Source organism: Colletes latitarsis, chromosome 10, assembly GCF_051014445.1.
Source record: "Colletes latitarsis isolate SP2378_abdomen chromosome 10, iyColLati1, whole genome shotgun sequence".
Lineage (NCBI taxonomy): Eukaryota > Metazoa > Arthropoda > Insecta > Hymenoptera > Colletidae > Colletes > Colletes latitarsis.
Window position 1 is genome coordinate 31,133,059 of NC_135143.1, and position 25,038 is coordinate 31,158,096.

Below are 25,038 nucleotides of genomic sequence, written 5' to 3' on the forward strand. Positions count from 1 at the left end.
ATTGTATTTGACCCCCGCAACTGAAAATAATTTTTTTAGAACGATTCGAAAATTTTTTTTTTCGCCGAAAAATTTAGGCACCTACCCCCTGTCGATTTTTCTTAAAAATTCGTTTTTCATTTTTAATAATTTTGTTTGACGCCCTACGAAAAAGTTGTCTAACACTTTTTGTAGGTACCCATGGGCTCTACTTCAGAAAAAAGTTTCATTGAAATATATTCGCTATTATAAGAATTATGGCTGTTTGAAAATTGGTGCATTTTCATAGGGTTTTTCTAACTTTACGGGGTCAAGCAACAACTTTTCGAATATTTTTTGAATTTCTACATATTCTACATTAAAATACGCGTAGTTTGCTTTTTTAAACATTAAAATCGTCCAATCCGTTCAGAAGTTATGACGTTTTAAAGATTCGCATGAAATTTACTTTTAATAAGATTGCCTCCGCCTTAAAATTATCCGAGGATGAATTATTTTTATATAAAATATTTTTAATAGACGAATTTAGAGGAAACTTTACGATAGATCTACACGTACAATGCATCGATAGGATAAATAAGGCGAAGGGAAACGTTCGATTTGGGTGGCGTGAATGTGGATTTCCAAACGGCTTCGAAAGAATTAAATGGAAAATGACGAAAGGACAAAGAGAGAAAGCGAGAAAGCCCGCGTCCCTTTCGATCGAGGCTAGATCGCGCAGACGGTCGTAGAGGGTCTGAATAGAGTTTACCTCGGCGAATTCAATCTCGCTGCGAGAAAAGAACGCGATCGGCGGGCTCGATCGTCTATGCACGCGCGCGATCTAGAGAGCTACAGCCGGAAAATGCGGAGAATCGCTTCCCACGACGAGAAGGAAATCGGTCGCGCTCTAGGTGGCTATCTCCGACTTTAGGGGATACTGATTTTGCCCGATAGCGTACCGGGTAACGGTTTTTGGGCTACGCGAAATTTTTCAGGACCCCGAGACGCTCTTTTTCCGCTAAATCTCCTCGTTGCGGATCGCTTTCGTACTCTCGGATTCAATTTAACCAAAGAAAGTCAAAGGAAGAAACGAACCGCGTCGTACAGTGAAAGATATTAAGATATTGTGGCGCTCTATTATACCCATTCTCGAAACCCATTTTCAGAGTCGGGTGCTCTTTGTTTGATTAAAAATTCGCAAAGCGTACGCGACGGCGAAACACCCGGAAAAATGAATTAGAGAATATTTCGTTTTGTTTATTTTCGCTCGAAATCGGACGCCATCCTGGATACGCGATCCTTGGTGTCTCTGCGTATCGGTCGCCCGCTTCTGACATCCTAAATTTTATTATACCATTGTTTGTACCGCAATTTCTACGTTTGTGCAACAGACGCCAACCCTTAATTTGCTGTCACTTGCCGTAGCGAACTAGGTCAAACGTTATTAACATTCTGACGACTACGAAGTACTGTACGTCTCGATTAGCGGGTAATTTAACTGTTATCTCGCTCAGTTCTTTCGTTAGATACAGAGCACTCTTTGTTCTCCAACATTATTGAGTTGCCTTCCAAATTATACGACGTTTTTTAAAATGTCGTAGATCGAGAGGGTTAGGAGGCACTGATAACTAGCGCCACGGTTTTGCCGGAGCATCAACGGTTTAATAGATAAGAACAACAGCCATTGTGCCGTTTGAATAGTTCAGGCAAACGACAATAGGGTCGATACAAGGGCGAACAATGTGGCTCAGACTAAGGGACAGCCGGGGTAGACAATACGAGCCCGAGATTACATTTCGTCAAACGCAAAAACGGTGTAATTAAATACCGGAAAGGTAGGGGAGGCGGCAAAGGAAGGGAAACGGAGGAAAGCACACCCTTATCTCACACCGAATGTGTGACACGTTCTCTCCATTATGCGCCTGTTGGGCTCGTTCGGCCAGGTACATTCCGTCTGGAACGGGCGAGAACCTCCCGGTATCTTGGACTTTCCTCCGCTCCCCGAGTTCCGCTCGATATTTACCTACGAACTCCCTGTTAATTCGCCAAATAAACTTTTCCCGTACCGACGACCACTTATACAGCAGAAAATCAAGCAATGGCGACGGTCCTCGAGGCTCTCGAGCATATCTTGCGCTCTTCCGGCAATCGTCCCGTTTAAAACCGTCATACTTTGGCATCGATTACTTTTCGCTATCAGCGTTGACCGTAATTTATTTACTTACCGGGCAAAAAACCCATTAATTTATTAAATTAAAATTATTAGTTAATCGTAAGTTACAAAATTACGAAAGATCGTAATAAATTCGCCTTCGTTCTTCGACGGGATAATTAAACGGTAAAAGTTTGCTCGACAAAGGGATTCGCAGAGTCGATCGAGAGGCTGTCGAACAGCAGCGATTAATCGTTGGCGATTAATCATCGACGTTACGCACGATGGATGATCAGGAATTGTGTAATTGTTTGCTGGAGCCTCGCCGACGACGGAATCGTTAACCGCGGCGGGCAACAAAGGAGCCCGTTGACGCGCTCGAAGCCACCAGCGCGTTAAGAGGGGTTAAGCGCTATTAAAAGCTGTTCTGGGTTAAAAACCGTGTGTAAGACGCAACAAGAAGTATCTTGACGATCGTCCGACCGTAAACTCAAAAACAATTATTCGCTCGAGACCTTGCGCCGACCACGTTAACCCCTAGACTGCGATAAATCGTTAGAAAACGATTAAACAAAGACGATTTTTATTTTTCCTTCGCACGTAATATCCATCGCAACTTGATATATGACTCACGTACGATACAAAAATTTTAAGTTGCAAGCATTTATTAATTTTTCTGGGGGAAAAGACGTTTCCTTAAAATGGCGTCGCAGAATTTTACTGCGATAATTCTTTGGTCGTTAAAAAAAGATTTTTATTTTCCCCTCGGACATAATATCCACTACAATTTGATATAAGACTCACGAACGATACAAAAATTTTAAGTTGCAAGCATTTATACATTTCTCTGGGGGGAAAACGATTTCCTAAAATGGCGTCGCAGAATTGCATCCAAGCTGGAAATGGGTTATAACGTCTTTTCTTTCATGGTTCTCGTGTCTCTCGCGTATATAAAGGTTGTAGCCGTTTCTAATAATCGAGGAAACGAAAAAATCGAGATCCAGCTGTTGCGTATTCTGGTCGCGCGCGGCCCCCGTCTCCCAGCGTTAAAAACGATCTCCGACGGTAGCCGTGCGGACGGGATTCGTTCCTCGAGGTGGAAAAACGCGTTCGCCGGCCGCCTGGAAAATACGAAATGTGCCTGCGACGGAAAGCGGCCCCCGGTCTCGTCAGACTTTCCTCATAATTCCTAAAAGCTTCTGGAAGATAGCGAGACGGTCGAATACGCCGGGAGAAAGCGGAGGGGTTTCGAGGGACGAGCAAAGGGCACCATTGACATTGACTTTCCCTCGGTGGGTGAAAAGGAAAGGGAGGAAGAGGTCGGGAAGCTGGCGGAAAGAAGGGACTCCGCAGATGGGTGTGGAAAGGACGGCTCCGTGGACGGAAACAGGGACGTAACGCGAGCCCGGCCAATTGCGCGGAAGATACTTATGGGTGCGTAGAAAGGCTGTGTAATTTCACGACAGGTGAAACTGCCGCGAAACCGGAGCCACTTTTCAGACAACGAGACAACGAACTTGGATTACGCCGACAGGGCTATCAATTCTCTCGGTCCTCCGCCTGAAAATGGCAGGGAACGCTTCGAACAGAAAACAAGCGACGATATTCTTCCTTCGAAGTCGGATAAAACCGTTTCTAATAATTATTATTCTTCGCCAAGTCCCGACTCGTTAACGGTCGTCCTTCCTACTTTCAGGATAGACTGTTTTAGAAGTAACTTAAAATAAAATTTATTTTTTCACTTTAAATACTCGATCAGGCATTACTGTTAATGTAAGGTTTATTGCATAAAATTTGTCGACGATCGTAGCACGTTGGACACCACCAGTTCTCGTCCGGTCACCGAAGTGCAGCATCCATTGGACCGTGTGAGATACAAGATTATACAATATTAAAAAAGAAAGTATATATAACGAATACATTCGAGGCTAATTATGAGCCAATGAAGCTTGTAAGAGAATGGTGAAAACTAACAAACCGGATCGAAAGGAAAAAGCCACCCTCGTCTGAAAGTACGGGGACAATCGAATTAAATATTCCCTGAAATATTTAAACAACGATCAAGCTCTACTTCGAGAGGCAGAGTAGGAAGAGTTTCGATACGTTCCCCAAGAGTTTCACCCCCGTAGTTCTGTTAGGCGAACGAATTCTGGAACTTGGTTCTCAACGGGTATAACGTGTGGCTCTCCGGGGAAAGCATCGCAAGGAGGCGATTTGCGGCTTGATATCCGTGACGCGCGCGTTGCATCGTGTTCAGCAAGCACCGAGGGATTCTTGGAAAACAATAAAACGTTTATAATTCGAGTAAGTTCGAGAGATCGAGAACAGAGAGAGGAGAAGGTCCCTGGATTCGTCGGGTTATCGCGAATGCGGCATCGTCGGGTTAAAATTTCATATCTCTTATCATCCGCCATCGAGCGTGAAGAGCCACCGAGATACGGACCTCTTGCGATCGAGCTTTTCAGATGCAGTCCACCCTCGGCGCTGCACCGTGTTATCCGTAGGTGGAACAAGAAAGGAATTTCTCTGGCACCGGGGAGACCTCAAATTCGAAACTTTCGAACCGAGAGTGGAACAGGACGTCTAAACGCGTAACTGTTCCGAGACCGGTTCGAAATTCGGGACGAATTTCACGAGGTCGTGAATTATCGGATGTCGCGTGTGCCAACCTAAAAACGTACAGGGTGATTTTCCCGTCCGTAGACTCGATCGGGGTATTTCTCTCTCGCAAATAGAGCCGTCCACGAAAGCGACGTATCGAACCCGCTAATAATTTCTTACGTTCGTTTCTCGCGTTCCCGAAATTCGGGAGGATATCGGAGGATATCGTTCGCGGGCGAGGCCTCATCTATCACGCGTTGCACCGGCCTGTAAGATACGATCGAGCGTGTCTCGATGTGTATCGATAATTCATCGTGCGCCGCGAGATACGCTCAAGCCGAATTCGGTGTTTCGCGACCGGCGATCCATCATTCGAATTCGATAAAGCGCCTATCGTCCGCCGGGGGTGATAAAATTTGCCCTTAGGCGATCCGTCTTCCGCGAACGAAACGCGATAATTCGAAAAGTACGTTCGTTAGATCCTGATAGAAGACTCGGACGCGAAAACGTTTCCATCTTGGCCGAGGTTCTCTCGGAAACGTTTACCGGGGGCTCGAGGGTAAATTGCGTTCGCGGAAACGACGCGCGTTCGTTCGTTCTTCAATTAAATCGACCGCGGTGTCACGAATGGGTTTACACTCTGCGTCGTTGCGTTTAATTACACGCGCGGATCGCGGCTGAACGAGACACGTTCGTAAATAATTAGAACGGTATCTGGCCTCGATAGAGAGAACGCGTCGGGTTGCTGAAATAATAACACTTCCCTGGGATCTCATTAGTACTTATGCTTCCCGTTACGGAAGCGTTGTTTAGTGTGTCGCGCGACAACCTCCGGATAAACGGTTCGCTGAAAGGCGACGCGTTCTCTTCTCCATTTTAAACGTACGGTAAACTTTTATCCTTCTCAACCTCTTATCGAAATCCGCTGGAATCGTAGCCGATAGCGCTTACATTTTTCGGATAAATTGCAAACTCGTCGCGACAACGTGGATTCCGGTACGTTCTGGACGGATAAAGCGTCCCCGGTTGTTCGGACTGGCTATAGACGCGGATCTGAGAGCAACGACATGCACTCATGGCACCCGTATGAAATATTCCAGTAGCCCGGCTACGTGATGCGATGCAGACGCACGGAATATTCCTTTGTATCTTTGTCTACAGGTGACACGGCTAAAGTGCACTTTTCTCCGAGGGACGAATGAAAAATGAGAGGACCCGAGCACGGAGGGGAGGGGGATAACGGAGAAGAAACAGAGAAGACGCGACCCGCGACTCGAACACTTCCGTGCCGAACGAGAGAAAAAACCTAACGAGGTTGGCTGATTCGTGACAGGGAACAACAAATTTGTAAGTTGAATATCAATTGTTTAATTATCGACACGCCTCCTAAAACATTCGTTCGAGCGTAAACGATTCCTTCAGGACTAAGAATTATCCGTTAATTGTCTCGAATAACAAGAAAAAAGGAGGAATCGTAGAGGAAGATGGGCACAGTATCGCGCGAGCGAAAAAGTTTGCCTTTCTAGTCGACCAAGTGCATCCACACGGTTGTAAGTCACGCGAATCCCCGACGCTAACTTCCTAATCTAAATTTAAGACGTTGAAACGGAACCGAAGAAAAGGGAAGCAACGACGCCATTTGCGTACGTTGGTCTCCGTACGCTCGGACGACGAATTCTGATTTTCATAAGAATCCGCTTTTCATATTCAATCTTCTGATACCGTTATATCGGACGAGCCCGTATTTACGATCGACTACCTAAACGGTAAATTGGTTCTCCTCGGAGGTGCCCTCGATCATCGTTAGGGCGTCTTATCATCGATTGCTATCACGAAACACTCGCAAATCAAGATTACGTGCTCCGCGTCGTTCTCGCTTCCCCCCTCGTTTCTCTTTACTCCTTGCCGCCCGTCTATGTCCGATCGGGTAATTTCGGCTAAGTGACTCTCTCTTTCTTGCTCTTCGAACCATCGACGGGAGATGCTGTTGCTTGGAATAACCCTAAACCTTGTCAAGATCGATTCCTCCATTTATTATATTTTCGATCGATTCGACGAATCATTGACACGTAACGTGTCACGATTTACTCTCGCAGTTACATCGCTCGACCGCCGTGTTTCGTGTCCCGTTACTTTACGTCGTATTAAGTTTCACTCGCCAATCAGAAACCGGAGATATTCTCTATTATTTTGCGTAGAACATCGTCGAACGCTGATTGGCAAATATAACAGCATCGATCGATCGTGTATTAACGCTAAATTTTGTAACTGTGTGCATCGAACTGTTCGATGCCTCTCTTAGGCTAATCCAGCTTTAATACCATTTGCTTCGATATAGGTATACGATCACAGTGCGGTATTTATACTTTTAGCTCACACCCTTCGTCGTCTTGTTGCAGCGTTTCTATCAATAATCGTAATAAACAACGGAGGGTAATTTAATTCGAGACAGATCCGCGTGCGAGGGTTTACATTTGACAGCGAACGCTGAAATCGAGTACAGAAGCGCATTGCGGTACTAAGCATAAAGTCAAGGGGATGCGGATGGGGGGGGGCAACTAGTGTTATAATTGCGTCGGGGAAAATTACACTTTCAAATGCCCTGGCACACTGCGATGGGAACGTTTACAGTTGCCGCGAACAGTTGTAATTTCATTTCGTACTCGGTCCGCTTGATTCATATTTACCCGCAGAAAGAGTAGAAAAATATGCCTCGTTCGCTGGTGTCCTCGACTCTGCTCAATTTCCAGAGTACGAGTAAAGAAACTTACCAGGGAGAAAACAATTTAAAAACCTCGACAGATTTCGATAGATCCACAGCCAGAAGATTACCGGTCATCTATAAAGTATAGAAGCTGTTGAATCTTCTTTTTCAAAGAAACCAGCGATACGAGTAACTTTCAAAACGAGTCATACTGCGCTAAGTGTCGGTCTGAGGAAGCGCGCACGCGTCGTTTCAAACGGACGAATGGATCGAGGCGGCGCGAACCGAGGGGCCAATGGGAAGCTGGGACAGAAGGGCAAGTTGGCCGGCTGAGCAGCGGGAGGCACGATCGGACGCGATGCATCGCGGTCCTCGCAGTACCGCGGCAACCCTCGATCCAAACGTATCGCGTGCGATGTCGCAAGTGACGTGTCGTGAAACGTGAGAACCTCCTTCTTCCTCTCTTTTTCGTTCTCGTTCGCTCGCGACCAAATTCGTGCGCGTTCAGTGTCCGTGCTCCATCTCTCTCTCTTTCCGTCGCGCTTTGAAAATCCGTGAACAGTCATCCACGAAACGATCCCGCGCCATTGCGACGTGTCACCGGTCTCTCGGTTCTCCCTGCGACAAACGATTCCCATCGCGGGTCATCCCTGACGATCGCCACCGGTTCGCGCGACGACGCCTGTGTGTGATATGTGAGGTGTGTTTGGTACTCGGCGTTCCTCTCCATTGCCGCTCTTTACCGCGGAAAAAAAACAAGTTAGAGAGAGAGGGCTGCGACGGACATCGAGACCAAGGTAAGACGATCCGAACTCGATCTAATCGATGGGGGAGTGGTCTTGGTTTAGAATATTAACCCCTTAGGTACGAGGCAACTTTGAATCGTAAATTTTTAGCCACACAGTCTATAAAAATCGCAAAGTTTGTGGGCATGGTGCCAAAAGGGTCGATCGTCTTCTTTTTTCATGATTTCTTAACTCGATCGCGCTTACTCTGGTGGTCTCGCGGTTCTTTCGCGCAGACCCAAAGTTTTCCGTACGCGGGGCACCAACTAGGGGCCAACTTCAGCTAGTAAACAAAGTTTATGGAAGATGTAGCGGAGTGTGGTCGGCCGCAAGGCGCGTATCGTATTTCGTCCGAGCGTCGAGCTCGCGGCTATTTCCTCCTTTTGGCGGTAAATCTGGATGTTTTTGCGGAGGTAATCGACCCGCGACTTCGTTGCGTAATGTTTAGAAGAGGTAAAACGACTGGTGGAATCGAGGTTATATAGCCGCAGCAATAAAAGCAAACACTCTCGACTTCGGTGGCGCAGTTTCTTCAATTTTCAAGTGGAACGGACGGGACCCGCTGCAACCGACCGTTTCGCTAATTCTTTTTGCAACGTGCCACCACTAATGCATTTACGATATCGAAGTTACTTTTTATACTCTTCTACCTCTCTCTCTACACAAATTACAGTTCGAAAACGGCCATGTCTTTACGAATATTTTATCAATTATATATATTTATAATTGGCGTAATATGTTCTGTAAAACTGATTGGATTTTCATCATATGTTATATTATAATTTTTGTTTTAAACACAAAATGGAATCGTCCCATTAAATACAGAACTACTATTATTAGAATCTGTTGCACAGCAAAATGGAAATAGCGTATTGCTATGTATATTTTATCGTTCTTGAATTAACTGACTTGCAAACTCGTAGATATTTCGATACTAGAATAGTTCTTTAATATAGAATCGTACAGAGAAACAAATTCTCAACTTTTTTTTATCGTTCTGTATTACTATTATCGTAATGTCGAGAGCAGCGTCTTTCGGTGCAACAAGCAGCAGCGATCTAGAGAATTTTTAATTTACGCGACGGGTACCGAAACCCACCCCCGATCGCGAAACGAATACTATCGGTCGAAATACGATCGAATGACGGAAGAGCATGGTTATGCGTGGCGTTCTGTGGTAGATTTGCGGATTCGCTACCGGAGGCTTGTAACCCGAAACAATTACGCTCCGATTGGACCATCCTGCGTACACGCCTCTGTCAATAGACTATATGGCCAGAGACAGTTTACCGCGTTTATTATCGCGTGGTAACAGCGTTTGTTAAAATTCGAGAATCAACGACCCGTAAATATATATATACATATATATTTTTTTCCGCGGAAAAACGTATTGTTCGCTACGCAATTGGTCGTTTCAATTTCAACTTTCAACGTGCTTCCAGCATTAACTGCTCTCCCTTCTGTTTGGAAAACCCATTTTTTGCCTCCTTGTTCCGCGAAAGCTTGTTTCCGTAATCGTTTCGTGAAATTGTAAGCGTCCCAGTTTCCATCCCCCCTCCTTTTTTCCTTTTTCTTTCGCTTTTCAACGCGTACCGAGTTGTCGACGATCAGGGGGCGACAGGTCCTCGAAATTCCAGGCGAAATTCATGGATACGAAACGTTTCGCGTACTGGATTCGATAGTTCATTCAGAAGTGAAATTGATTGCCGGTCGTGTTCGCTTTATATGATTAACGAGTTTTCGTGCTTCGCGACAAAAGGGCGTAAGTTGGAGCTGCAACTACACCGATACGTGCTCGGTTAAACGAGAACTTTGACGAGAGAAAGGTTCATTAATTGGACACGGGACTGCCGAATTAAATTGTCCTTCCTTTTTTTTCTCGCTATCGGTGTTTGCTTTCACGTTAACGTTAGTATCGATATGCTGGAGGCTAGGTTTTGCCAGCGACGACACCAAAAAGAATTAGACTACTCATTAGTCACGATTTGGCCAACAGAATTGTTCACGATCTAAATATTAGAATTTTTCCGCCATTGGCGTGTTAAACGTTCGATAGCATAGTTATATTAACGCGTCTCGATTCTCATCCAATTATTTATTATTCGATGGAAATTACAGTCGCCGCTCTCAGTGCGATTGCCTCGTTTAATTATCGAGAACGTATTAACTAATTGTTGTGTTCGTTAATTCTTCTCTCGTTAATCGTGCTCGTTCATTTATCGACTTTAGTATCGCGGAGAAACGTTAGATTTATAGCCAGATAATCATAATGATGCATATTTTAACCGCATTAAACTAAGATGCGCTCTGATAGCTACGCGGCTCTAATTAATCAAGCACTCTATCTGGCTTTTTAATTTTCCGGATGCGTGCTCGTATCTGCACGAATAGGTGCACGCATCGTGTCTGGTACAAATTAAAAATTGTTACTAGAAGCTTTAATTACACGATACAAAGTTCGTAATATTCTACGTGCGTTTGTCTTGGAAATTAATTCGCGCATGGAATCTCGCTTGTTGCACATTTGCTCAAATGGTAACTGTTTCTTTCCATTAAGCGTTTGAAACCATACATACAGGTTTATGTGCTTTACAATGGCGAGAAGGAATAGGTCAACGATGTCCTTAGATTTGCAATTTACATTTTTTGAGGAGGGAGAAAATTTTCCAAGTCCTTATGTTGCGTTTGCAAAGAATCAGATCGAGCAGTTGGCGCAGAGGATAGCTCGTTGGATTTCTAATCAGATGTTAATTGCCAAATGTGAAATTGGAGAGTCGATTAATTGACTCGCGTAACTTGCATTATAAATTGCGTAATAGTAAAAGAAAATGGAACGAAAGGAATGGTTTTCGAAGGATGGCGTGCATTGGATATAGTTCGAAACAGTATACACGGGGTTGGTAAATAGATTGGAGGAGGAGAGTGGCTCGGGTAATTTGCCCGGTAGACTAAAGTGGGAGTCAGCGGGGCAAGGTTCACCGCGAGATCCCAAACACTCCGAAACACGTGTTCTCCGACAAACAGTAAACGAGTCGAAGACTAGCAGGGGGCTGAGAACGAAGACGGGAGTTACGCTTTCGAGGGAAGTTAACGACTCGCCGGGGAAGAAGTTGCGGCCCCTCGTATACTTTTAAAACACACCCGCCCTCCGTTCGCCCCCGCAGCGGTCGAAATCGGTCCGGTTCCTCGGTCTGCGTCGCGACCGAACTTTTGTAACGGATTCTGGGGATGAAGCTCTCGAGGAATCCGATTGAAATTGAATATCCAGAGAGACGGGAGCGCGGCAACTTCGTCTTCCCCGGCTATTCCTCTCGCCTCTCGCTTCCGGTCTCCGCCCCCGCCCTACCACCGTCGTCTCACTTTATTATTGCCTCGACTACACAGGAGGAGGGAGGACGAGTGGTTGGTTATTTTCCCCTCGTTGTAAATCCTGCTTCGAGCACGGTCTAACCGAAAAACTTTTTCGGCCTTTTTATTCAAACATTATTTAAAGCTCGAGCGCCGTGCAACGGGAAGTATCGCTGTACTCTTCCCGCGGCCTCGGCGAAATCGCGAAACGTATTGAAACGCTCCTTCCGCCAGAGTTATCTTCCCCGTTCCACCCCCGTTCGCGTGGACGAGAATGGTCGAATCGATGGGAAAACCGTATCGGTGGAAGTTTCCTTTCGTTTCGGGAACTGACGCGACTCGCGGAAACTTCCGGCGAGGGCTTAGTAGTAACGTGTTCTTAACCCTTTCGATGCCAAGTCCGTATTTATATTGCGAAGTCGAAGGTAGCAATGGATTAATGCTAAACTGTTCGTAACGCTACGTTCTTAAAGGGTATTTTATTTTTATTTATTCAATAAACGAGAAGATCCATTAGGTTTTGAATGATGTAATAATGCCTGTAAACAAAATCCAAGGTGATAAAGTTGAGAATCTAATCATGCTCTCGCGCGAACATAAAAATTGATTAACTCAAGCAACTTTTCATCGTAAGCTAGCTAATTAATACCTAGCGCATGATAAGCTAGACGCGTGGAAAAAGCGTTCAATTCCGAAAATATCGAGTCTCGAGGGAATTTATAGACATGAAACGCAATTCGTCGCGTGGAAAATACCGGATATTTACGACTTTGAGTCTTTTTTTCCGCCGGCGTGTCGCATCGCGCACGGAGGAAGCGAATCGTTTTTGACGAAGTCGCGAAAGCTTGCGGAGGAGAGCCCCGTGAAATACTGTCCCGGCGAGCGCGTACGTATACACGTTACGTCGATCGTTTTATGGTCGACAGAACGGTGCCAGAATTTTTCGTTTTATTTTCAGTCTCTCTCTCGGAAGTCCACGGGGCGTGTTGAGCCGCGTGCAGTCGCCGGGGAAACAGAACTACCGTTTAAATTCATGTAAAATCTCTACGAATCCAAGGGAGAAAGAGAGGAAAGGGGCCGTGACTCGTTGGTTTTCATTATTTACGTGCCAACAAGTAATCGCGTTCGCGACAACTTGTTGCTTACTAGAAAATTCTGAAGTTGCCGTTTGCGGGACCCGGAAGAATTCCATCCGCTAGATAATTGCGCGGGCGTATCGCGTGCACGCGAGCTTTCTCGTACGGACGGTCGATTAACCGTAGGATTAGCTTTCAACCGCCTCGAACGCAAACGATTTTTCGTGCTCCGGGGGAAAAAATTGTAACGATTCGGCGTCGGTTGGGATTCCAAGACGATAAAAATAGCGATCGACGCTATTTCGGGCCTCGTGGAAACGATTCCAGAGTATGGATTAGCAGAGGACGTCGTTTCCGGCTTATTTGTTGACTCTGCGATCTTTTAGAGTATGCTTGGAAGTTTTTGGAATGTCTGTGAGTTACAGTATTTATTATTTATTGAGTTAAAGTTTTATTACGGAATTTCGATGTATTTTTGAACGTCTTCGTTGCGCCACAAGTCACGGCGTCGCGTGTAAAAATTCCAGAGCCGAAAAGAAATTAGTCAGCCGACGATATTCGAGGGTGTCCACGTTCCCGTTGATTTTTCGGTCGTTTTCTCGTTCTTCGTAAGTTAAGGGCAGAAATTGGGTCAACAACGCCGAGAGACAAACGATCCGACGCGTAAGCAAAATCCGCCTCGTGCAACGAGTATTACGCGTTCGCGAGATATTCCGGCGGGCGAGGTTAATGAAACGCAATGAAGTATATAAAAAAAAAAGGTAAAAAGGGAGAGAGAGAAAGAGAAAGAAGGAGATAAAGTAGTTTTCAGTTAGGTGGCTCGCTGCCACGAGTTAGTAGCCGCGGAAACCTCTATGGTCGGTGACAGTAAACGAGATACGACTTTACTGGTGAAATAACGTCCCTGTTCTGCTCCATTTTCCCGCGAAAATGTTTCCTAGTCTACGAATAACTAGTGTGTGCGTTCGAGTTAAGGCGAGAAACGTAACTTTAGCTTTCGGGACTCGAGCGTCTATTTTTCGAAGAGAAACAATTCTCTTTTCAGCATTAAAATAAAAGTAAGAATATATTCCGTTTAAACAGAGTTGCGATTGTCTATAAATACTAGAAATAAAAAAATACGGTTATATACCTTGATTCGTAAATTGAACATTTCTATCCAACTATATCAGACTCTGTAAACGTCTGCTGGTGTCGAATTTCGCCTCCACTGTACGAGAGATGAACGTGCCAACCCTGTAACGACGTTCATTTTAAGAATCGCTACTGCGTAAACATAGTTTTCTTCAATTTAGTAAATCTCACTGTGTATCTTTCCTGTTATCTTTACGCAGAACGAAACAATAATATTTCCTAAGAACGCAATTATTCATCCGCAGCGATGCAGTCGTGTTTTTTGCGCGGCGGAACGATGCATATTTCATGCGATAAATCGATGGCGGTCTTTGTTCCGCGCGGAGAGTACAAGATAAGCTAATGCATGGCGCCGTTAAAAAGAAGCGCATCTGCATGCTGCGCTCGCGCGGTTGCGTCGTAGAAGAAGTCGCATTACAGGAAGATAGACCTCGTTAAACGATTCAACTTTTTCGTCCGGCAATTTTCTTGGTCGTCTCCCGGGAAAGAGACGGGACTCGTTTTGATATCTCGAATCGTCCCTTTACGTTTTTGCGCGCCTCCCCCTACCCCCGTCGTGTTCGATGCGGATTAACGGAAATTAAAAGGACTCTCGCAGAGAAGGGCAGATAACAAAGGTTCATTTGGGATTATTGCAAAACAGTGATTCCTGTTGAATTTATTTTCAATCGTGGGAAATACGTAGCTAACGATATTCGTATCGGTGTATTTTTACGAGCGACGGAAAGGCGCATTTAATTTTCATCCCTCTGGGGAGTTTCATTACCGTTTTCGTTCTGCCGTTAACTCGGTAATTAGCGTTCGATGAATATTTTCGATAATGAAAAATCTGTTTAAAATTCAATGGTTGCGAGCCACCGTTTTTCTTTTTTTATTTTTTTTTTTTAATACTTCTCGAAGACAGAAACACGCTACTTTATCGCGATATCGCCCGATCTCTCTCCCTCGAGAACGGACAGCCATGGCGTTCCAAGTCCAGCAAGTTTTATTTTAGTTTCTTGGTGGGAAAGTAATTAACGAGTTTTCTCTGATTTGGCAACCGGGAAAATGCGAAACTTTCGAGATACACGCGATTCGTTAACGAGTTGTGTTAATACGCCGAGCGGTCGGCGTATTTATACTCGCGAGGCGGATCAACACGCCCGGGCCAACTCGTTTCGAAGTTCGGTAGCCTGTCCGGACGGTTGACAGAAAGGTTCCTCGATTTTTAACGCGCGTGCAGACGTCGATTAACTTTTTCTTCCCCCCATTTATTTTTTTATTTCGTAAAAGAGTAAAAAGAACACAGGAAAAATTTCCATTTCACCTATGGAAACCTACGAATATTGAATTCGATGCGGCGAATGCTAGAATTTTAGTATCGGATTTCCATTTTTGAGCATATTTAGTCACAGTTTGATTAGAAACCTCAAACAACGCATTGTAACACGCGTGATTGCAAAAGTTTCCGCGAAAAGCAGGGCAAACACGACGATATGCATTTTTCAATTATTTAAACACCGAAACTCTATATCATCCGCAGGTTTCGCGATGTTGATTCGCCGTTCCATTTCGGTCAAATAATGATCGTTGTAAATACAAAACAGTATTTACAATTCTCCCTGCGAGTCCACCCTCGCGTTGAAAAATTAGCTCGTTGGACGGTCTCGTAATGGAAATGAAACCGATACCGTAACTCGACGAACCGCCATTTTTGACGAGCTCATTTTTGCGTTTCGAAACGAATAAAAGTAACATTATCCTAACAGGTCGATCAAGGCGACGGACAGAATTCATCGACACGTTTCTCTTAGATTTTCGTTAACAGAACTTGTCTCTTAAACTCTCGGTTTTGTCGACGAACGAAAATACACGGAACACTCCGAAAATGCGTTTTATCCGCGAACGACCCTTTTGCGCTGTGCTTTTTATGGAATTCCAACAGCACGCGCGAACAACATTCGCGCGACGCACCTCTCCTGCTTCCTGTTATGCCAGAACTTTCCAGCGAGAGAGGGATTCGAAAAAGACGATCGCAAAACGCTCGAAACCTTTTACAAAAGTTCTCTCGCGCTCTGTTTCAATGTTTCTCCTGATTTTCGCTATTGACGCTGAAACTCGCGACTCCCCTTTCAAACCCAGGGGCTCTCGGGCGCAGTCGTTCTTGAATTTTTCCAAACAAGTTCGACGCCCTCCATAGCTCGTTGCTTCTTACAGATTCTGATAAATCTGTACAGTTTGTGACTTAAAAAAATGTGTGTAACCTTTGGAAACACGAGTGAAGATACACTGACGAATTAACAATATCCAATAGTTTAGGAAAAATAATTATAGAAAAGGTTTTAGGGCTCCAAAAATCATTTCATTTTGAAGTTATTGAAGACAGAAGCGAGGGTGAAGTTACTCGGAAATTTTCATGATATTTCCATGAAACAACGAGTTCGAAAGTGGTGTTTTCTGGCGCACGGTGGTCGAGGAAACACACACAGGGGCGGTTTGGGGGCACGCGCGATCGACGTCGCGGTCTAGCGAGGATTAACTTCGGAACGATTAATGGAAAATGAACGAGTTTTCACGGTGGGACCGTAACACGATTGGCGAGGCGGAAAATCGCGCGTAGACGACACCGCCATGAAATTTCGACGAGTGGCGGGCGGCGTCGACCGATCGGAAGCGTTTCGAATGCGATTTGAATTTTGAGTACACTCGCGAATCTGCATATGTAAACAGAACGCGTCGATGCATGCTGGGGGGGCTGATACGATCGCGCGGCATCTCTCTACGTACGCGCAATCGTACCACCTGTACAATATGTCCCGTTCAACGACAGAGATGCTTCAAAAATCTTTATTATCGGGGACGCGCTACAATTTTCGACAAACTCTGGTTACGCCGAACAGCGAACAGCAATTTTTCCCTCTTCCACCGTTCGCGGTTTTGTGGATGTCAAACGTTCGTTTGTTCGACAAATTCTTCTGAAATAAACGCGACGAACGCGACGCTAAACGTTGATCCAATAGTAGCATAGTTCCTTATAAATACTAATATTGCTAATAATATTGTGATGAGCGAACGTACGAAGGAAGACTTTGCTCTTGACTCGCCGAAGGCGTAGTTGCGACATAGTGTAATTGCAGCTATTGGAGGTGGATAATTCAACAGAAGTACACCTTTAGAAATACCGTATAATATTGTTGAATGCGTATAATATGATTTAGTGAAATAGAAGGTGGTCTGTCGAGTACTTGTGAGAGAGAGAAACATTGACGTAGCCCTCTGCTGGCGAGTGCGGGAACTGTCGCACCTCTATCTTCCCGCGATATATAAAAATACAAGGTTTGTGCTAAAAAATCGAGCAACAAATTAAATATGCAATTCCATAAACGTAGATATATGAATATCGATAAAAATTGTATTCTTCTATACGTTTGAAGCGATTTCTACGAACATGAGCACTGGTTTAGAGCTAACAGGGCGTTTCGCGAAGGTTTATAGCCGATTCCAATTGGAAATTGCATTTTCTGACCAGATTCGAGTCACGACTTCCATCGTTTTCCCCAATTTTGATTTACACGCGAGTCTTTGGGAATCTGGCCCGAACGAAACACCACATAAATCGATCGCCGAGCTTTGTTGCGCATTGGTGCGTTCGAAGCCACCGGGGATAACAACGAGTTGCACGGTCCGGCATAATTTCGATTCGTATTCAAGCCGTCGGATTGATCGAGCCTCTGATCGAAAGATTATCAGGGCTTTAAAAACTCCGTGAAATTTATGCGGTCGATCGGAGCCCGTGCACGTGCAAACGCGTACGCGTACGTGCACGCATTTCGCGTCGGTTCGATCAACGGGTGGGCGTCTTCGTATTCTAAAAACGTTGTTGTTCGCTAGTATGGAAACTGAGAAGCCCATGGAAAGCACGAACTACGACCAATGAATTGATTTTCGAACCCGAACACGATTTATCCTGTCGAGGCAAACGAACGAACAAATATACTTGTCGATCTTTTTATCGTTTCTGTCGTAGCACGACTGTCACGTGTTTTATTGTATTAACGTTAGTCGTTAATGAACTTTCAGATGTTTCGCGGGACGTGGCTGCGGTGGTCGACGCTGCTGTTGACGCTGCTAGGGACGCGGCTGGTATTCGTGGTCGCCCAATGCGGATCGTTCACTCAGGACAGACAGGAAAAAGAGGACAAACAGGATAAGCTGGCGCTGTATAAAGTCACTTTAAGGACTTACTGGTCGAGGGCGCGATTTCCACGGCATTATCCAGAATGGAAGCCGCCGGCGCAGTTTGGCAAGCTGATCGGTGAGTCTTGGAACGTTTTCAGCTCAGGGTTTCTGTAGGGGGGAGGTCAGAGAAACGACGCTGCCCCCGAGGAATGGGTTTTTGGGACGGCTTTGCGTTCTTAAAGAAGAAATTTAGCGAACGATAGAAAGACACACGCAAGAATCCGAAAGTTTTATCTAGATTTGCGATAGAAGGCAAGCCCGTAGAATCGTTTCGAAGTTGGGATTTCAGCGAGAAATCCCAGTTAGCGCGTCTTCGATGATCAGCGAGCGCTTATTTCTGAGCCACGGCGCGCTTCGAGCAACGTCAGCTTACCACGGAACACGCCATTTCCTAGGTTTGTTCTCTTCGACCTCCTTTCTCCGTCGGAGCGAGAAACGATAATTGGAGAAGCCGGAAATTATCGGTAGTCGACGCGCATTCTGTCGTTTTAGCGCGTATCAAGATCCCAGGATCCGCGGTCCCGCGTACTATAATCTCTTTCTTCTGTAAATAGGTCGAATGTTTTCGAGGATCTTTCCAAGAATGGAGAATTTGTTGGGTAAACCGTAAAATAGTTGCTTTCGCGGAGTTGAGTCTCTGAGAAACTAGTTCTGCTTCCTTTCGAGTTCTTTAGTTGAATACAGGCAACGCGTTACCGCGTCATTTGAAAATTGGCGCCAGTCGACCATGTTGCTTACATATAACGTCAGATATTACACGTGGAAAAATCAAATATTAAATGATATCGTTAAACTTAAATTGTCACGTTTTACGAGTAGACCTTACATCCAATGTATTTTCTCATTGTTTGAATTTTGAATCGTTAAAATCCTTCAATCCGTCCAGAAGTTATGAATTTTTAAACATACGCATGAAATTTCAGGGGAATCGGTTCAGTCATGGTCAGACACTATATTTTCGATAATGAATTTTTTTCTCGAAAGTGCGTAGGAATTCAGGGATATGTCTATTCACTAAAAATGATTGTAATTGACCACTGCAACCTAAAATAATTTTTCCAGATTGATTTGAAATTTTTTAATTTAATTTTTTAGTAAGCCCTTGGAAATTTTTGTGCAGACCTTCCAGTACTCTGCTACACACTTTCGAAAATTGCGTGTTGTCGACCTTAGGGCACGTTTTGTGCTTGTATGTTGCGGGAAGCAGAGTTCGGCGGGTCCATAAACAAGAGAAATATTTCAGATGGTAATGGCCGCCACCGGGGGAACAGGTGTCGCGGGTCTCTGGCGGTCAATAAATTTCCCTCGCGCCTCGTAACTTTTCACGGTTCCGCGCCACCGATTCGTGGCTGCGGCCAAGAGCGCGCCCCGTCGATGGCGCGAGTCGAAAGTCGAATAAATCCAGAGGCCAACCACGGCCCCCGTCGTCGGGGGTGTCGGGGGTCACCATTGGCCGTGTTTTCGCAGGGACGCGTTTCTGAGCGGCCAGGAAACGTCAAATTCGAATTAGGAAGGCACGCGTTCGCCCGAAATTCAATTTCGGTTTAAAGACCGTCCTCGCATTCCCGGGGCGAATCGAGGGGAGGGTTGGCAAGTCGACGGGGAGTCGAAAAGGTCGCGGAGACGAAGGAAACGGAAAAGAGGGAAAGCCGGACGAATGCGGGGAATGCGAATGCGCGGCATTTCCAGCGTCGACGGCATTTTGTTTTACCCTGCACGGGGAGGAGAATTCCAGAATCGTTAGCGAGCTCGCACGACCCCGCCACGGTGGCCTTCGAAGGATTCCTCCGTCGCGGGAAAAGCTAATTCGTCGAATTTCCCGTTCCTACGCGAGAAGCGAAATTTTGATTTCACGCAGGAATTCCGGCCTGTTTCGTCAAACCTCCCTCGAGACAGTCTCGGTTCCGCTGAAAAATAGTCGAATTCGTGGTTGTTATTTTTCCCGGAGATTTTATTTCGATGGATGTTTAAGGGATGAAATTCCCCCTTGACGGATCTCAACGACGAATAAAAATTTTTAGATTCCCCGTTTATCAATTTAATTAAAAGAAGAAAATCAAGTGACTGTTATATGGGAGCTGGGATTCCCAGGGAGCCTCAATGTGTGCGAATTTGTGTTGAAATTTGAGGTTGTACTGACGAGTGTCGATGTCGAATGTCTCGATAAGCGTCAAGTTGTTGAAAGATATATCTTAGAATGGTTCGATGCAAGACTATCGATTTCAAACATAAATGGTATCGGTGTCTAGTGAAGAAAGTAGCTGCTGGGAATTTGCTTCCACCCACCACCGGAAGCTGAACGGAACGTTTTCGAAAAGAATACGATCCTATCGATCGGTATTTTGATTCCTCCGTGGCAGACTCGAATTTAAAGCCAGCTTCAGCATATTTTAAACATATTCCATGCAATATCTCTTTTACACTTTGAGTTTCTAATTTAAAAATTTAATTTTATATGAAGTTCCTTATTAATCCGACGTAAGAGGACCTTTTTGATGTCGAGTTTTACAATTATGAGGCTACTCATTCGTCGTCAAGCCTTATAAATTAAAATCAACATATTTTTACATTCGTGAGGTATTCGTAAAACAAATTTCTTCATTTTCGTGACCATTCCTTGTACGAACAAATTTAGATTAAATAGTCAATGAGTTAAATAAAGAAATATTAAACATTGATTTCGCGAGTCTGGGATCGATTAAAGGTAAAAAGTAATCTGTCGCGGAGGAAAGTGGAAAGTGCATCCGTTCTTCTACGTCCGTTCTAGGGGAAACAAAATGATGGTTGTCGAAGTACGTGGTCGGCGATAAACATTGAACGCTGATGCGGAACACGAAGGTGGAAACGAAGGAGCGCAGAACTCGAAACCAAAGCGAACAGCGGAGAAGCTACAAAACGAAATCGAAAATCCTTTACGGGCGATTCGTCGTAGCTATCGAGACGGTAGGAGTCCCTCTCCGTTCCCCAGCATTCCGTAGGACCTCCGGGAAAGCCTTTTCAGGATATATCTCGCGTATACAAACGAAACGGCACGTTCGATCGTTAACGGCCGACTAATGGAATGGAATTCGCGTCCCGAACGTCGCTCCTACCTTTCGAACTTCCTCCTCCGCTCAGGAGGAATCCTGAAATCGGTATCGAGGTTCTCCCGTTGTTTGCTCGGCGCAATTCCTGCGGCCAGACTTAATTCGATTCTTTTTTACTTCCGCCATCGTGGATGTTTCGTCTCGTAGCCCACGATTTTCGTTCCTGTTTCATCTCAACGACGACGGATCGAGATCGAGGACTATTTCCGTATTTTTCCCGATATTCCACCGGAGAGGTCGCCGACTGTTGCGTTACCGAGATTTCGCCTTCGTCGCCGATTCGTGGAATTCTAGCGGACGGTGCCAGAAATACAGCGAACGCACGCACGTGAATTAATAAAACATCGTCCTCCGCGAGTGGCTGGCGCACGTTCTCGCCGGAAACCGTTACGCTCGTGTCAGAGACGATTCCTCGCGCTTTAATCACGGGATCGAGAAAGAAATCGTTGAAATTCGGAATCAAACGTGCTTATAACGTCAAATCCAATGGACCATTTCATTATTTTTATTATTATTCATTTATTCGAGAGAAAAACCTTTTACTACAAAAAAGGAGTATTACATTGTTGGTCACGAAAGTTAGTGTAGCGGCCATTGTATTGCCACTACGCCCTTGCCATGGTATGAATGGAATGAAATGCAGGGATGGTTTTGAGCTTCCTATTTTCCCATTTTCTCAGGGCCTCGTGCGAGCCTCGTCCTGGTAAACACGAGGCGCCTGTTTTCCTTCAAGGTTTCGCCTGGGCTTCGGACCACCCCGATCCGGGCCCAGCGAGCCTCTTGATTTTTTAGATTCTCTTCTGCTGTATAGTCCGGGGCAAAATATAGCGAGGTCGTAAACTAATCTCTTGAGGATTGGGACCGACTATTGCTGCGGCACTTAGAGCCGTACATGACATCTTGCTTGAGGGTGCCTTTCTGAATGTTTTTCTGTGTCCGTAATTGCACTATCTTTTTTCATTTTCTACATGCATATACAGGATGTTCACCCACCCCTGGCAAAAATTTTAATGCGAGATTCTAGAGGCCAAAATAAGACGAAAATCAAGAATACCAATTTGTTGATGGTGGATTCGTTAAGAAGTTATTAACGTTTAAAGTTCCGCCAGTACTGAATTTTTTTCTCGAAAGTGGGTAAGATTTCGGGGGTATGTCTATTCACCAAAAATTATTGTAATTGACCCCCGCAACCGAAAATAATTTTTCCAGAACGATTTGAAACTTTTTAATTTAATTGTTAAGGCCCTTAGCTGCTCGTATTTCTGTCAATTCATTTGTTTCGGGAGCTGAAAGGTGTAAACTTTGACACCCACTCGAGTTTACAACCTCGCTATATTTTGGCCCGGACTATAACATTAACTTACGTGTGGCTGCACACCCACACCCGCGGCAGATCGTGGAGTTGTTATTTCAACCACCAGCCCCCTCATTAGTAAACTCATATTATATTTTCAATGTATTTATTTCCTTTTAAATCGCAAGATTTATGAAAGATGGCGGAAGGTTGGTGCCCTATGCACGTAAACGGAGGTGAAGTTGATTCGAGGCGTCGCGAGAAGGGATCCCGTGGCGTATTCGAGGCGTGCGTGGATCCAAGAAATCTTTGGTCGCGCGAGAAACTAGACGCAAAAGCACGTCGAAAGCGTACCGAAAGAAGAAGAGCGAGAAGAACGCTTCGCGGCGTAGAGTTTTCTCTTCTGCGGACGCTCCGAGGGCCGCTTCTAATTATTCTACTCTCGAGACACCCGCAGCGCGCGCGATGTTCTCGTTATTTTTTTTTTTTTTCTTTTTTTTATTTATAGCCGTAGAGTCGACGGTTTGGAGGAGCAACGAGAAGCGGAAGGACAGAGACGGAGGGACAGAGAGGAGTCGAGCACGTCGACCGAGGAGAGGAAACAGGCCGAGGAGATGGCGAAGAAGAGCGAGAGAGAGTCGCTCGGGGTGTGCCCGAGAACGAAGGGGGCGTAGGTACAGAGGAGATGTATTTTTAGCTTGAACCGAGAGAGAGTCGAGCTTCTCGTTTTGCTCCCGTTTCTCTATCCTTTCTCGTATATATACCAGTCGCGCTCGAATCGACGCTGAAAACCGACCGGAATCGGGGAAAAAATGATGCACTTTACGCCGACGCGAATTTTCTTTAATTGCGCCTTTATCGCGCGATTTTGTTCGAAAGAACAATCTTCGACGAGAAATACGCCATCGCTGACCAACCATCCCCAAAGTTGTTATTATTATCATTGAATAATTTAACGGGCAATGGCCTTTTCACAAACTTATGCAGATAGAACGGAGGCACGTAAATACAAAATTAATCGACGTACTTTGTCCCTCTGCTATTGTGAAGGTGGCTAGCTAGCTAAATATCTATTTCATCGACTGTATTGTATGTAGAAACGTGGAAAGTATACTTCTTAATTGCCTAGACGATGCGTAGAAATGTACAGATACCAATAATAGCAGAAAAAGTAGCGTTCCGTTCCTCTATGGTCTGACCGTGACGTCCGATTCTACTAGTCTCCGATTCCCCTGAATTTTTCGAGCGCGGAAAGTAGTTACTCCAATCGTCGCCAGACTTGGAAGGTAAGAGTGGACCAGATTTGAAATTTAAAAAGTATAAAAAAGTTAATAGAAAATGTATGACATGTACATTTCCTGGGCTACCAATGTTATGCGTTAAATATTACTCCTTTACTGATGTTCTCTCGTTTTGAAATATTTGTTAAATATGTCAGGTTCGAAAATAATTAAATGACGTGTGGATGTGGTAGCCTGAACGGCTGAAATTCGGTACTGGTCCACCATGCCCGAGAACCGGAAGTACTAAACGCATGACAAGTGGCGTGGGTGGATGAAAGAACCACGGGGCAATATTTAGTCCACGAAACTTCAGGCCTCTTTTCCTGTTTGTTTAACCGTGGATATACTTCGCTGACACTCGATATTCGTTCGAAAGTATATTTTCCTAACTTTCGAACGTTTTCGAAAGCGATTCGTAACCCAATAATATTGTTTCCAACTCTGGGTGAAAATGATCGACAAAACTGAATCTATTCGCGACTCTTTTCCGATTGTAATTAATAGATTGTGGATCTTTATGCAAACTCATATTTTCATTAACAGAATTAATGAAACGAGAGCTTTGTAGAGGGTTGTTCCAACCCCTAAATATAATAATTCGTATCTTACTCTAAGTATTTCTTGTATTTTTGCCTATTAAGTGCATTTTATAGTTTTTTGATATGAATATTCACAATCTAGTAACTAATAATACGGAATTGTCTATGAAATATAAAAAAAGAAAAGAAAATTAAAGTTTAACCATTAACTTCAACTACCTTCAATAGAGACGATGTAAAAAAAATCAACAATCAAATAGAAACCTTACGCTACGCTTTCAAAATTCTAACAATCCGTAATTTTGTCGTCTCGTCCTCATTTTCAATGTTATTTTCCATCGTGCTTGAGATTTCTATTCCAACCTCGCTCGTCTCGCGATTGGAAATTCAACGCCATCGAAGAACAGCAATTCCTCGCGGTTTTTTTCCACCGCGGCGGCTCCGCGTCTGAAATTTTCCGACAGGATGGGAAATTTTCCGGGTTCTCCGGAGCCGTAATGCAGAAATGAAAAGGGACAGGGTACGGGTCTGGCGTCTCTGCGTATTCTTCGTTGCTCTTCGCTCGCGTATCCTTATTCCGGCAGGTTCTACGTGCGTGCGTTGATTCGCGGATAAAAAGCAGAGGCTTTGGTTGCTCTTTCGGGGCAACCGACCGTGGACGCGTTTATTAGGCCTGGCGGTTAATTAAAGCGAGACGCTGAAGGTCCTCGGGAATTGAAATTCCAGGTAATATGAATACCAGCTGGGAATACGAGGCGCGTTCCTCACGCGTCGGCTTGTTTTAAAGCGGCTCATCTTTGCGGAGCATCTCGCTGTTTCGTAATTATGCGCTACTTGTTCTGCGCTTTTTCTTCTCG

At 44.9% G+C, this 25,038-nt stretch overlaps 1 protein-coding gene across 1 annotated transcript in view; it reads left to right on the top strand.

Annotated features, from left to right (window-relative positions):
- The first annotated feature begins 7,814 nt into the window (after positions 1–7,814).
- Positions 7,815–25,038, top strand: part of LOC143346324 (spondin-1) — a 148,954-nt gene continuing 131,730 nt past the window's right edge. The window contains exons 1-2 of the mRNA XM_076774316.1: positions 7,815–8,215; positions 17,821–18,055. Of these exons, the coding sequence (XP_076630431.1) occupies positions 17,821–18,055 (235 nt within the window). The 5' untranslated portion in view covers positions 7,815–8,215. The remainder of the gene's footprint in view (positions 8,216–17,820; positions 18,056–25,038) is intronic.